This window comes from Dermacentor albipictus, chromosome 7 (assembly GCF_038994185.2).
Source record: "Dermacentor albipictus isolate Rhodes 1998 colony chromosome 7, USDA_Dalb.pri_finalv2, whole genome shotgun sequence".
Classification (NCBI taxonomy): Eukaryota; Metazoa; Arthropoda; class Arachnida; order Ixodida; family Ixodidae; genus Dermacentor; species Dermacentor albipictus.
In genome coordinates, this window is record NC_091827.1 from 67,030,311 (window position 1) to 67,045,272 (window position 14,962).

The window sequence follows — 14,962 nt, forward strand, 5'->3', positions numbered from 1 at the left end:
AAACTGTATATTCACATATGCCATTTGTACTGTCTAAACAAACTGCTTTGCATCACTGATTGTACATTATGCGTATATTCAAACATGTCATTTGTGGTGACTAAGCACACTGCTTCACCTCACACATTCTCACTAATACATTTGTACATTGCACACACTAAAGTGAACAAACTTTATTTTATTGTGTCCCCGTTGCCATGAATACGGCAAGAACCTTGTCAAGCTGCAAAAAAGCAGCTTTTACTTCCTGTCCCTGCGTTCAGTTTCTGTAAATAAAATAGTACGAAATGGGAATTTATTTATTTATTTATTTATTTATTTATTTATTTATTTATTTATTTATGATATCCACAGGAGTGCGGTTTTAACGTGATGGTGTTAAGGTCCCAGCGTCGCGGTAAATCCGGTGTCGGTGTCGGCGGCGTTGTCCGTGAGAAAAATGTGATCATGGACGACGCATCCGGAACGGCGCTGGCCCTCTTCGTGGCGCATAGGCGTTACTGAAATAAATGAATTTCTCGAAATGCGTCAAAAAATTCGTAAACTACGGCTTGCGCGGAACCAAAAGAGATCACAGCGTCGGATTGTAATTTCAATACACGAAAAAACATAATAACGTTACGTAGAAACTCAAACACAAACCCTTTTTCCAGCTTCCCTATGAGGTTTGGCGCGACTGCACCACCTCCGGGATCAGCCCACGCAAGAGGCCGCGTTTCCACCAGCAAGCTCGCCTTCGAGCATAGCGCTCGCCGCCAGCGTTTCCCGGTACAAACTACGGTTGCATAAGCTACCGTACTTTGAGCGTGATTAGAAGTCAGGTGCCTTTCAGTGTGATCGCGTTCCATTCTCAAAGGAGAAGCTGCTCCATTTTTTTTTATTCCGTATCCCTTGCCTGGGCAGCTCGGATTCTCTTTCGGCCTCGCCGCCACATGCTGTAGCATATAACACTTAGCCGTCCGTATTAAGCATTTAAGAGTACGGTGCTTCGTGGTGCCATTCGCCTGCGGGACGGGCCTTGCTAGTGGGCAGTGCAAAACAAGTTTGACCTGAGATTTCTTGCATCATCCAGTGCTTGTTGGGGCCCTCTAAACGAACCACCCTTGAAAGCACAAAGTCAGTTGTGCTTTAATATCTTACCTGTATACATTTAATCAATGTTGCCAGTTTAGCGTTGTTGTCCTCAGATTTAGGGACATTTTCGTGCATTTATGGCTGCTTTTCTATTTAGTAAGCAGCGATACTTGTAGTGACTCAAATTAGCAAATGGTGTTATTTTGCCGAATCATAAGCTAGAACAGTTCTTCAAAAATGGTCCTCTAGAATGCAGCTCTACAGCGGCCGAAAGTCGCTGTATGACGCATAAGCTCCGTTACTACACAGAAACAGTTGCCTTCACATTGGTAGCCTTCACATTGGGATTGTGCTTTGTAGCACGGTGGCCATCATAGAATTCACCTTGTGCTCACAACATTGATGTTTATTTAAGATTTACAAAACAGATTCGAATACGTTGACATATTGTGGTTTCAGTGGTATCACTAAACTCGCTTCGTTGGTGAATGCGCTCAAGCGTGTCGGTAACCTAATCTACCAAAACCAAATGGAATAAATTTTACGTTCAGATTTAGATGACACCAGTTGAATAACACATATAAACTACATAAAAAGGCGTAAAATATGGGAACGGCTGAACTCGCATATGCGGGCCGGAACAAATCGCTTCCGTTTCTCACGCATTTCGGACCAATCAGCACTTCACGGCCGATTTCACGTAGACACAGGGCGAAAATTCAATATTTGAGATTTATAAAGCTCGGGTAATTCTCGTCACCGTGTTGCCAATGCGCGGTCGAGCGCGTTCCGTAGAATTTGGTTCTCCTACTGCGAATGTCCAGAACCACAACAAATTTAAGAATAATGTAGACTATGCGTGCATGTTCATGCCAGGAAAACTGTGTTCTTGTGAATCGAGCCTTACTTGTAAGCTTCCAATCTGATCCTAACGAAAAATTTAAGGTGTCATCATTCGTTATGTAATGAATATTAGATGTAGGTGAATATTGACGTTTTTTCGAATAATAATGGAATACTAATGTTAGGTATCGAAAATCGAATAGCCATATGCAGACGCATCTTTCTCATCCATGATTATCATTTCGGTATAAGTATGTAACACGTTTGTATATACTGAATAGACAGTCAGCTATCAGGGACGATTAGGGTAATTTTAAGCAAGAACATCACTGAAACTGTGGTGAAAAGAACTGCAGGAATATCCCTTTTACACCTTTAGAGCTTGGTCTCCAACAAGATTTCCAAGAATGACAGGCTGCTGTACGATTAGCTTGGCAAAGGTGATAAATACACAGTTGTTGGAAAAATATAAGAAATTTTGTTCAAAGAAGATACATAGAATAAACTTTAATGTCCAACGGAGAAAGGTGATCTACCCACCCCCCGACACGCAGGTCAGGGGGCGAGTGCCGCCGCCTCAGATGCAGGCTGGGAGGTCTTGGGTCCCAGCAGCCTCTTCAGCCAGTTGGACGAGCCGGAGCTGGAGCTCAGAGTCCGAGCTGCGCAGCAGGGTCTCCCAGGTGTCTCTGCTACCTATTTTGTGCGTTCCCCCGGGAGAGTACGGACATTCCCATATTATGTGGTCGAGGGTCCCTCTCGCCCCACAAAAGTTACACTTATCGCTCCTGGCCTCGGGGAACATGTGGTTCGCCATAACCGGGTGCGGATACGTATAAGTTTGTAGTCGTCTCCACGCGACTGCTTGTCTGTTGTTTAATTTTGGGTCTGGCGGGGAGCCAATCTATAATGCTGCGTGATCTCCTCATATTTTAGCATGCGCTCTCCGCTCCCTCGGTCATCGAGGGGCCCCGTAGCGGTTCGGCGGTATAGATCTCGAGCCAGCTCGTGGGCCACCTCGTTGCCGGGGACAGCTTCGTGCGCCGGAGTCCAAATTATGTGAATTTTTCTGTCTAGCTTTCTCTGGCCTAGGATTCTGGCCGCTAAGGGCGAGATCCTTCCCTTGCTAAAATTTTGTATGGCAGTTTTGCTGTCACTGATCACAAATTTCGCGTCCGTTCCAGCGCAAGCTAATGCGATCGCAATTTCCTCGGCAACTTCTATGTTGCGCCCGCGCAGAGTGACAACGGTCACGGGAATACCCTGGCCGCTGACGGCCGTTGCCACCGTAAAACTGCCGCTACCTCCCGCCGCGTCTACATAGGCCACCTCGTGCTCCGAGATATTACCGAATCTAATTTTTAATGCTTCGGCTCGTTTATGCCTCCTGTCTTTGTTATGTTCCGGGTGCATGTTTTTTGGCAGAGGGGGGATAATCAGATTTTTTCTAACTTCCCTATCTACTTCCACCTTTGGGTGGGGCTAGTGGAGTATTCATCTACTTCCACATTTGGGTGGGGCTAGTGGAGTATTCATGTGCCATAGACAAAATACAGAGCCTGTTACAAGGAAATCACCACTGGTCGTAGCACAAAAGATAAAAATGCTGCATGACTAGACTGCAAGAAAACCTAATTCGCAAAAAAATGAAAGATAACCCGTTGTCGTGGAATGGACCAGAAGAACCGAGGGACCGGATTTATTGTTAGCAACAACTATACAAATCTGAGAGATAATGAAGAAAATGAACGATCAGAAGAAATTACTTCTAGTTTTTGACTAACCTATAAAGATTGGGACATAAAGGGAAATTAAGGAAAGAAAGACAAACTGCGGACGGTGTTATCCGAACCCATAACCTTTACATTACGCGCGCGTTGCAGTACCGATTGTGGGACAGCGACGGCAGTCCTCACGTCCACATTCCTGGATATTCATGCATGTGCACAAGACATAACCCATGATGTGTTAACCAGCGTCATATATCCAGGGCAATACGGAACACGAAACTTGCATCACGGATTTCATTTCCGCATTGCTTCAAAAATTGTGCGGTTCCTTTATTTCTGATAATTCGTGATACTTATTTCAGCTCGTCAGGAACAGTAACCTGACTCTTAACAGTCACTTGTTGCGAAATATTTGTTTAGCTTCAATATTCGAACATACCGAATAGTTTAATTTTCAAGAATTAAAAAAACCTTACACACCAACTTTTCGTGTTACAAACTCTGATTATTCGCCCGCCTTATAGTAAATACATTTGTAAACTTAAACCACTAAAAAAACTTCTTGCAAATTTGCAGTTTGCCTTCACCTGCACGAACATTAGACGAATATGAAACGTGTAGGTAGGTGATTTAGGTAGCGTTATCTTATATTAGAGCCTTCCGAAACACCTATGTTCTTAAATATCAACTTGAGAATTCTAGCAAAAATTTAAGTGAATTTTTGTCCCACTTCAGCAACACGCTTCGGAAAATTTTGGCGACACTAGACTGTAATGGTTCATCATGTTCGATTGATAACGAGATTTGTCAATGACGCAGATAACTGTCACTGGAGCAGTCTACAGCCTTTTGTATTGCAGTGGTAATCAGGTTAGTCGCAATGAAGGTGGTCTTTACAGTACGCGCCGGCTTCGGGCCCGGTCAGAGTGTGCTCCGTCCAGTCATGTACATAAATATCTCTATATGGTCCAATAAATATTTAACAAAAAATTAAAGTGTAATTACCACGTTAAATAAAAGAACAAGTCAGTTTCTTGGCCATCAACCACAAAAACGGCATCTACCTGACACCCCCCCCCCCTTTCCCTCGCCCGCTGCGTGCGCTTCTCACTCCCCTCCCCTGACAGAAACCCGCCGTGTCAGGCTTTGCGGTGAAGCACAAGAAAAGCGAACGTGTGCTGCAGATGTCGAGGGGAAAATTATACGCAGGCTTAAAGCAGTGGGGCCCCCGTTGTTGGCCTGGCATCTGTGCTGACAGGTCAGGGAAGGCAAGGCAACCCCAGGGGGCACGTACTGCAGAGATTAGGTTTAAAATCGTAAACCTTACATATACTACATTTAAAATGAATGCTTGTCTGGATCATCGAGTTGTTTTAACGGCAAACAAAAGAAATGGCAAATGTGCAAAACGCAAATGTTTTTCCGGCTGAAATGGAAAATGGAAAATGGAAGCCGAAATTCCCTCTTTGTCTCTCGCTCTCTCCCTATCAGTAATACATATATAATATTATAATATATATATTATATTATTGTATTATAATATATTTAATATAATAATAATATATAATACTTACAAGGTTAGTTCTAGTAGTAACACATAAGTACCCCGGAAAGTGGATGAAAGAACGGCGCCGCGGTAGCTCGATTGGTAGAGCATCGCACACGTAATGCGAGGACGTGGGATCATTCCCCACATGCGCGAAGTAGCTTTTCATCCACTCTCATTTCCATTAATTTATCATTCCTTTAATTCAATCAGTAAGTGCAAGGAATTTGTTGTGCCTTGGTGGCTTTGTTTGCCGGCTTCTAATGCTGAGATATATTTATATACATATCTATCAGCTGTGGATTACATTGAAGATGGGGCGAAAACGTGCGGCCGGGCATACTTTGCAAACAATGAGATGGGATGCCCCCCGAAGAGAAGTTGCGCAGCAACCCGAGACTACATCCGTGCGAAAGCGGGCGCTGCACGCCTTACCTCCGGCCGCTACTGACCCGGAGGTAAAAGCTGATGCTTCGGTGCCCGAGACACACATGCAAGCGAGCACTTTGACATACGCTAAAAATGGCAGATAAAATCGCGACTGCGTGCGGCTTCGACGTAGCACTGCCGCCGCCAGAAGATAAGCCAAGCGCCTGTATCGGGAACGTTGGAGCCCGCACTGCTCATCATTCAATGAAAGAATGGGAATACACAAGATGTGGTACATGTTGAAGTTACGACAGTCCATCGTAAAATCCACTGGGCTATCTCAAACGTCTTGCTCAAAACTGGCCTGCCAGTCAACCAGCTCCACGATGATGCCACGAAGAACCTTCTTCTCAAAGCATCCAGGCCCCCCAATGTTGACATTTACCTGAAACCGCCGTCGGAAGCAACCGACGAGAATCCCTAGGTACTATTCTAACTTGATTTAAAAATTTTAAACTTTAACTTTAACTTGATTTTAAAACACATGCATCCACAAAGTAACAAGGACGAGACACAAGTGCTGCACAGCGCCTGGGTCTCGTCCTTCTTACTTTGTGGATTCGTGTGTTAGCGCTGTAAGAATTTTCAAATCACGTATGCACCAACTCGGCTAGAAAGAAGTTTTAATGAAGTACTATTCTACCTCTTCAAGCTCCAACAGGCACTTTCTTCCATCAACGCCCGTACCGCATCAGGCCATGACGGACTGACGTGGGCGGCTCCGCGGAATCTTGAAGAATACGGAAAGAAGCAACTTCTCTGTGAGATTAACGCAGTGTGCGTCAATGATGAAATCCATGCTCGATGGAAGCATTCCATAGCCACAACGATACCGAAAGCAACCAGCCATATATACTGTCGAACATGCACCCAGGATCACTCACAGTCATTGCGTGCGAGCTGGCTGAGCGAGTAGCCCTGAGCCGCATATCGCACTTTCTAGAAACAGAGGTTCAATTCCATCAAGCAGCGACAGGGTTTCGAATAAACCTTGGCACTCACAACAGCATCTGGCTAGTGAAGGAAAGTGTAATGTGTCGCAAGACTTTCGGTCGAGGGGACCACCACCGTAGCATCCTTCTGGCGGTGGACCTCCCAAACGATGCTGCCACTGGGGCGCAACCGGACATGATCGAGGCAGCATAGAAGCAGGGAAAGACAAGCCGCCCACTCAACTTTGTCCGCTCCTTCCTTCAAGATCGCCGTTTTTCCCTACGGTTAGACGGAGACGTCGGGAAGGTGTACCCAAACATGGGGGGAGACCCACAAGGCTCCAAACTCTAGCTCGCCCTCTGCTCCTTAACTCTAATAGGTCAGGCTGAGCGATTAGAGGCATTTCTGAACTGTGTCTCACAATTTACGTGGATGACTCCAATTTATGGGATTTGTCACTACGAACTAACGATCAGCAAGAGATCAAGCAGGCGGCACTCGACGTCATTGTCCACTGCCACCATGCAAACTGGTATGAGGTCATCTCCAGAGAAGACAACATACTTGGGGAACCGAGACTTCGCCCAGGGCAAACCAGCTCACCCCACGAGGAGCACCATTGCAGTGAGCGGAAAAACCAGAGCGCATACTCAGGATACCTATTGACCACACAGGCACACTGTATGCGTGGCTCACTCACTTTCCTCGGACCTGGCGCAAGACTATGCACCTCACAAAACCGATCTGCTTCCGCACGAGTGGAACAAGTGCTGACGTACGCCGAAAACTTGTTAATGCTTTGCTGGCATTGCGAGCGATATATATGGAGCACGCTGTTAGGATCTTCTTGCTCCATGCGTCATCACAAAGCTGCCAAAACACACACATGTCCAGTAGCTCCGTCGATAAGCTCCGTTGCCTACTCTCCGCGCGACCATCGATGCACCGAAGGCCGGCCACGCGGATCGTCCAATGACCAACCATGCAAGAATTTATCGTTCTCGCAGGAAGTTTTCGAATCAATGCAAAAATACTTTTGTCGCAGCCTCTGCTTCAGCGGTTTCGGCACCATCTCGGCGGAAATATTCTATTTTTAATTTCCAATACTTTTCTCAAAATTCGCTGAATTGACGACTTTCTCAAACCAAATGCGTCTGATGTAACTCTGGCAGCCATTCCGGAGTCACTGAACACAAGAGAACACATGCACGCCAGTGACATATTTTCATCCTCCTGTCTATTTCGACATGAAATTAAAGAAAGCATCATTTTCTCCCGAAAGGCCAAGCATCGATTGTGATAGCAAATTAGTGGAGAGCTTACGCAGAAAGGGTTCTAAATTTGCCTAACTAAATTAAAATTCATGGTTACACACGCGGACATGCAAATCTGAACACATCTCACCCGATAATCTCACATGGTGGTGTGAGGAAGCGCGGCAGCATCAGCGATCGCATTCACCTTCGTGCCACGTCTAACGCCAACGCGTACTAAATTGTGAAAACATTGCACGGCGGTCTGTCCCCGTCGCAGATGGGTTGCAAGGTACAGCGCTCCTGTTAGATGAGCGCGGCTGCCCGTGCAGTCCGGGCAGTCGCGGAGATTAGGGCGCGACGGAAGACTGTGAGCATCCTCGCCACTCTCCTCGCTTGCGTGTAGGATATTGAGCCACGATATACGGCTCACCCTCACACTCTTTCACTCCCACATACAGCACCTGGTGCTCGGCGATGATTTTATTGCGTTTGGATTTGATACGCAACGTCATGGTGACGCCAACGGCAAAAATGACTCTGGAGGGCCCGTGTAATAGCCAAGGCAATAAAAGTGATTGCGCGAAGTGTACGATAGTACAACATTCAGGCCGGTACAAGATGTTAACCGAGTTTTTCAAGAGCAGCGGCTACACCATATGTACGCTTCCCATGTCGTTGGTGAGTCACTGAGTGAATTTTTAAGGCAGGCCTCGTACCAATAGTGAAATGCTGAAATAGTTTACGAAGGCGTATATTTACAAGGTTTTATTCCGCTGGAAGAATATTTGCACTGCAGCGGCTATACCATATGTACACTTCCCGTGTCGTTGCTGAGTCTCTGAGTGAATTTTTTGGACAGCCGTCGTACCAATGCTAAAAGAGTTTGCGAATGGATGAATTTGGAAGGTAATATCTGGCTGGATGAATAATAGGACAGGTAGTGACGGCGGATCCGGATCATGAGACGGAAATAATTAGAAGAATAAGAATGGGCTGGGGTGCGTTTGGCAGGCCTTCTCAGCAGGTTGCCGTTATCCCTCAAGACAAAATTGTATAATAGCTGTGTCTTGCCAGTACTCACGCACGGGGCAGAAGCTCTGAGGCTTACGAAAAGGGTTCTACTTAAATTGAAGACGACGCAACGAGCAATGGAAAGAAGAATGATGGGCGTAATGTTAAGAAGGCCTAAGAAAAGAGCAGATTGGGTGAAAGAACAAACGCGAGGTAATGGCATCTTAGTTGCAATCAAGAAAGAGAAATGGGCATGGGCAGGACATGTAATGAGCAGGGAATATACCAATGGTCATTAAGGGTGACGGACTGGATTCCAAGAAAGGGAAACGTAGCAGGGGGTGGCAGAGAGATAGGTTGGCGGATGAGATTAAGAAGTGTGCAGGGACAGCATGGCCACAATTAGTGCATGACCGGGGTAGTTGGAGAAGTACGGGAGAGGCCCTGCCCTGCAGTTGGCGTGGCAGCCTGATGATGATGATATTCTGGCCGGAAGACTATTTGCACTGCAGCGATCTATACACCATAGGCACACTTCCCATCTCATATCGCTGAGCCACTGAGTGAATTTTTGGCGCAGACTTCGCGCAAATGCTGAAAGAGTTTACAAAGGCATAAATTCGGAAGTTAATATCTCGCTGCAAGCCTATTTGCACTGCAGCGGCTACAACATAAGTACACTTCCCGTGTCATATTGCGGATTCACTGAGTCAATTTTGGGGGCACACCTCGTACCAGTGCTGAAGGATTTTTTGATGGCATATACTTTGAAGGTAACATCGCACCCAAGGCGACAGTCATCATTGCTATTGGAGCTAAGTGTCCGCTTTATTCGCGTGAGTGTTATCTTAAGCAAATCCTGTTCCTGGACTGCTATTCTCAGTACCATTTTTTATTCTAATTTTAAGAATACCCAGCAGCCTTTACAGTGCAGAGACCATGTGAAAGCATTTGGTGCAACAAAATATTCTTTTAAAAGAGAACTCCGAACGAGACTTCCATTTAAACAGCGTCAATTTCTTTTTGATATTACCACCTTTCGTATTTATGACTGGAAGACTCCCACCATAATTGCTTGCTCACTTATTGGTTTGTTTCTTTAGTAACTTGTTTTCTTCCCTTGTTTTCTGTTCATCGCACCAGCGGCTGCCACAAACCTCACGTCTTTTCAAGCAGGGTTGGCATACGGGCTAGTTTGTATTCCATTGTAAACACCACTTACAGCGCGTCTTCGTCGTTTTTTCGCTCCTGTGTCTATATGCATGCACTCTGAGTCATAGATTTTAAGAGCGAAGCTTTCTTGACCATGGATGCAGCCTGTATCTTTCATTGATGAAAAAAGAAGCCAACCGATCTATACGGAGCATGCACGCCGCACGCACTGCTGGGTTCCCTGCAGCACCAGCAGCCTTCGACCATCCGCGGGTCAGCGTAATGAGGAAGTAAACTGCATGCGGATAGAATGCATTCGAATGTCGCTACGTACACTAGCGGTGCAGCGGTGGCGTAGAGGTAGAACACCCGCCTCGCGTGCAAGAGTTCCGTGGCTCGAATCTCGGTGCCGGCAATTTTCCACCGGATTAAAAAAAAAAGTCCGCGTGTTGATAAAATTGCATAAACAGGCATGGAGTGTGGCCTGATCCCGGTGACCAGAACCGGTAACGCACTCCCTCAGCAGAGCAGGATTGGCCACCGTGGTGCAGTACTTGGCCACAACCTCCTATATGAACAACACAATCAAACCCCGGCGCTCAGTCCCCAGCAGCTGTGAAGCAACTGACCACGGCGGCGGTCAGACCTGCGACGCAGCAGAGGGTGCTAAGAATCACTGGCTCCGGACAGGCCGTCATGGGAATGTGAACCTGGCAACGTTTAACGCTAGAACGTTATCTAGTGAGACGAGTCTAGCAGTGCTATTATAGGAATTAGAGGGCAGTAAATGGGATGTAATAGGGCTCAGTGAAGTTAGGAGGCCAAAAGAAGCATATACAGTGCTAAAAGCGGGCACGTCCTGTGCTACCAGTGCTTAGCGGAGAGAAGAGGACTAGGCGTCGGATTCCTGATTAGTAAGAATATAGCTGGCAACATGCAGGAATTCTATAGCATTAACGAGAGGGTGGCAGGTCTTGTGGTGAAACTTAATGAGAGGTACAAAACGAAGACTGTACAGGTCTACGCCCCTACATCCAGTCATGATGACCAGGAAGTCGAAAGCTTCTATGAAGACGTGGAATCGGCGATGAGTAGAGTGAAAACCAAATACACTATACTAATGGGCGACCTTAATGCCAAGGTAGGCAAGAAGCAGGCTGGAGACAAGGAAGTGGGGGAATATGGCATAGGCACTAGGAATATCAGGGGAGAGTTATTAGTAGAGTTTGGGCAACAGAATAATATGAGGATAATGAATACCTTCTTCCGCAAGCGTGATAGCCGAAAGTGAACGTGGAGGAGCCCGAACGGAAATAAACCTCATACTCTGCGCTAACCCTGGCATCATACAAGATGTGGACGTGCTCGGCAAGGTGCGCTGCAGGGACCACAAGATGGTAAGAATACGAATTAGCCTAGACCAGAGAAGGGAACGGAAGAAACCGGAACATAAGAAGCCGATCAACGAGTTAGCGGTAAGAGGGAAATAGAGGAATTCCAGATCAAGCTACAGAACAGGTATTCGGCTTTAACTCAGGAAGAGGACCTTAGTGTTGAAGCAATGAACGACAATCTTGTGGGCATCATTAAGGAGTGCGCAATGGAATTCGGTGGTAACTCTGCTAGGCAGGATACCAGTAAACTATCGCAGGAGACGAAAGATCTGGTCGAGAAACGCCAATGTGTGAAAGCCTCTGACCCTACAGCTAGAATAGAACTGGCAGAACTTTCCAAGTTAATCAACAAGCGTAAGACAGCCGACATAAGGCAGTATGGATAGAATTGAACATGCTCTCAGGAACGCAGGAAGCCTAAAAACAGTGAAGAATAAACTAGGAATTGGCAAGAATCAGATGTATGCGTTAAGAGACAAAGCCGGCAATATCGTTATTAATATAAATGAGATAGTTCAAGTGGGTGAGGAGTTCTGTAGAGATCTATACAGTAGCAGTGGCACCCACGACGGTAATGGAAGAGAAAATAGTCTAGAGGAATTCGAAATTCCACAGGTAACGCCGGAAGAAGAAAAGAAATCCTTGGGAGATATGCAAAGGGGGAAGGCAGCTGGGGAAGATCAGGTAACAGCAGATTTGTTGAAGGATGGTGGGCAGATTGTTCTAGAGAAACTGGCCACCCTGTATACGCAATGCCTCATGACGTCGAGCGTACCGGAATATTGGAAAAACGCTAACATAATCCTAATCCATAAGAAAGGGGACGCCAAGGACTTGAAAAATTATAGACCGATCAGCTTACTGTCCGTTGCCTACAAACTATTTACTAAGGTAATCGCAAATAGAATCAGGAACACCTTAGACTGCTGTCAAACAAAGCACCAGGCAGGATCATATTCACACTATCATATTCACAGATCATATTCACACTATCAATCAGGTGATATAGAAATGTGCGGAATATAACCAACCCTTATATATAGCTTTCAACGATTACGAGAAAGCATTTGATTCGGTCGAAACCTCAGCAGTCATGGAGGCATTACGGAATCAGGCTGTAGACGAGCCGTATGTAAAAATACTGAAAGATATCTATAACGGTTCCACAGCCACCGTAGTTCTCCATAATGAAAGCAACAAAATCCCGATAAAGAAAGGTGTCAGGCAGGGAGATACGATCTCTCCAATACTATTCACAGCGTGTTTACAGGGGGTATTCAGAGACCTGGATTGGGAAGAAATGGGGATAAAAGTTAGTGGAGAATACCTTAGTAACTTGCGATTCGCTGATGATATTGCCTTGCTTAGTAACTCAGTGGACCAACTGCAATGCATGCTCACTGACCTGGAGAGGCAAAGCAGAAGAGTGGGTCTAAAAATTAATCTGCAGAAAACTAAGTAAAGTAAACTAAAGTGGGGTGCGTTTGGCAGGTATTCTCAGATCATGAACAGCAGGTTGCCTATATCCCTCAAGAGAAAAGTGTATAATAGCTGTGTCTTACCAGTATTCACCTACGGGGCAGAAACCTGGAGGCTTGCGAAAAGGGTTCTACTCAAATTGAGGACAACGCAATGAGCTATGGAAAGAAGAATGATAGGTGTAACGTTAAGGGATAAGAAAAGAGCAGATTGGGTGAGGTAACAAACGCGAGTTAATGACATCTTAGTTTAAATCAAGAAAAAGAAATGGGCATGGGCAGGACATGTAATGAGGAGGGAAGATAACCGATGCTCATTAAGGGTTACGGACTGGACTTCAAGGGAAGGGAAGCGTAGCAGGGGGTGGCAGAAAGTTAGGTGGGCGGATGATGTTAAGAAGTTTGCAGGAACGGCATGGCCACAATTAGTACATGACCGGGGTTGTTGGAGAAATATGGGAGAGGCCTTTGCCCTGCAGTGGGCGTAACCAGGCTGATGATGATGATGATGACGTGCACTAGCGCACGCTGCCTTTGAAACCACGATGGGTTCACAGCGTCAGTCATTCAAGGTGTGTTCGTCCGCGCTTGCGTGTGGGTGCGTGCGTGCGTCTTTGTGCGTGTGTGCGTGTGTGTGTGTGCGTGTGCGTGTGCGTGAGCGTGTGCGTGTGTGTGTGTGTGTGTGTGTGTGTGTGTGTGTGTGTGTGTGTGTGTGTGTGTGTGTGTGTGTACTGAGAGGAAGCTTCGCTTTACGCGTATTCCAACTTGTTAGTGTGCTGTTTAGAAAGTTGAGAAAAAGAAACCCGCGGAAACCACGGACGGTAATGACTCTTCAAAAAGGAATAACATCGCAGTGATGCCGTATTTGCATGGCTTGTCCTATAATCGTAGGAGGGTGGCATCACACTAGTGTTTTCGGCGCCGGGCAAAGTAGTTAGGTTGTGCAACAGCATCACAGAAGAGAAGAAATCCGCGACTAGTGGCTTTGGAAAAAAGCACACCACTTTTTTTCACAAAAAAGTGCGCATCTTCGGTCGTGTATCACACCAAGCCTGTCCGACGTACCTGTAGACAAAGCGATCCCTACATGGTGTGTCAGTGGACGCTGGTTCGCCTGTTTTACCACGTCGGCAGCCAGCGTGTGACTGTAAACAAACTCAACCTCACTCCTAAGGACAAACGCCAAAGGCCAAACGCACGCTAGACGCACAAAGAAAATTCTCCACCTTAGTTCCTAGGCAGAGTCCAATAGTCAGGGATCGAAGGCTAACAGATTTTCTCTCTCACATCCGCTCTTATTCGCGCCTGCGCAAAACGTTGAGCGACTCAAGAAACGAGGCACTCCGCTGTACCTTCTAGCAATTGTAAATATGCCCCTGGGCCGACCTAAGTAGAACGCGCCCTCCCTCCCCGGGAGATTAACGCGCGACGGAAGACGGTGCACTTCCTCCCCGCTCTCCTCACTTGAGTGCGCCAGATTGAGCGACGATATACTGCTCACCCTCACACGCTTTCACTCACAGCACACGGCGCTCAGAGACGATTTTATTGCCTTTGGATCTTATACGGCTCCTGTTGGTGATGCCAACGGCGGAAATGACCTTGAAGTGTCCGTAAAATTGCTTTCACAACAAAAGGTGTTGCACGAAGTACGCGCATAAAATTCTGCCTTGTAATGTACTGCAGTCCGGCTGGTACTAGAAGTTTACCGGGTTTTTCAAGCGGAGAGGCTGCAGCATGGCTACACCTATTTCCATTTGATTGCTGAGTCACTGCAGAAATTTCGAGGGCTGAATCGTACAAATGCTGAAGTGCTCTGGGACCCTATAACGTAAAACTATTCTAATAAGTTTTTATTCCAATCTGCTGACGTAAACTTTGCGTAAACGCTGACGCAAGCATCGGGCGGTCACCTGTAGGGTTGTCCGAACAGACCAATGAAACGTGACTTCCTCGTTCCTAGGAGGAGCCTTTTGTCTGCTTAAAAAACGAATAACATTGGCTAAACAAAGCGGCTTGTCTTATCTAATTCGCTGAGAAGAGGCGACGAGCACGCTAAAGTGGAGAGGCATTCGGTGGGGCCGAAGCATCACAGTGAAAGTGGATAACCGGCTGAAGA

General features: G+C 46.4%; 1 protein-coding gene across 2 annotated transcripts in view; it reads right to left on the reverse strand.

Moving 5' to 3' along the window:
- Positions 1-355: 355 nt before the first annotated feature.
- LOC139048005 (uncharacterized) overlaps positions 356-14,962 on the reverse strand; it is a 353,724-nt gene continuing 339,117 nt past the window's right edge. For both annotated transcript variants that reach the window (XM_070522327.1, XM_070522326.1), the window contains one exon: positions 356-500. In XM_070522327.1, coding sequence (XP_070378428.1) covers positions 498-500 — 3 coding nt within the window. In that variant the 3' untranslated portion in view covers positions 356-497. The remainder of the gene's footprint in view (positions 501-14,962) is intronic.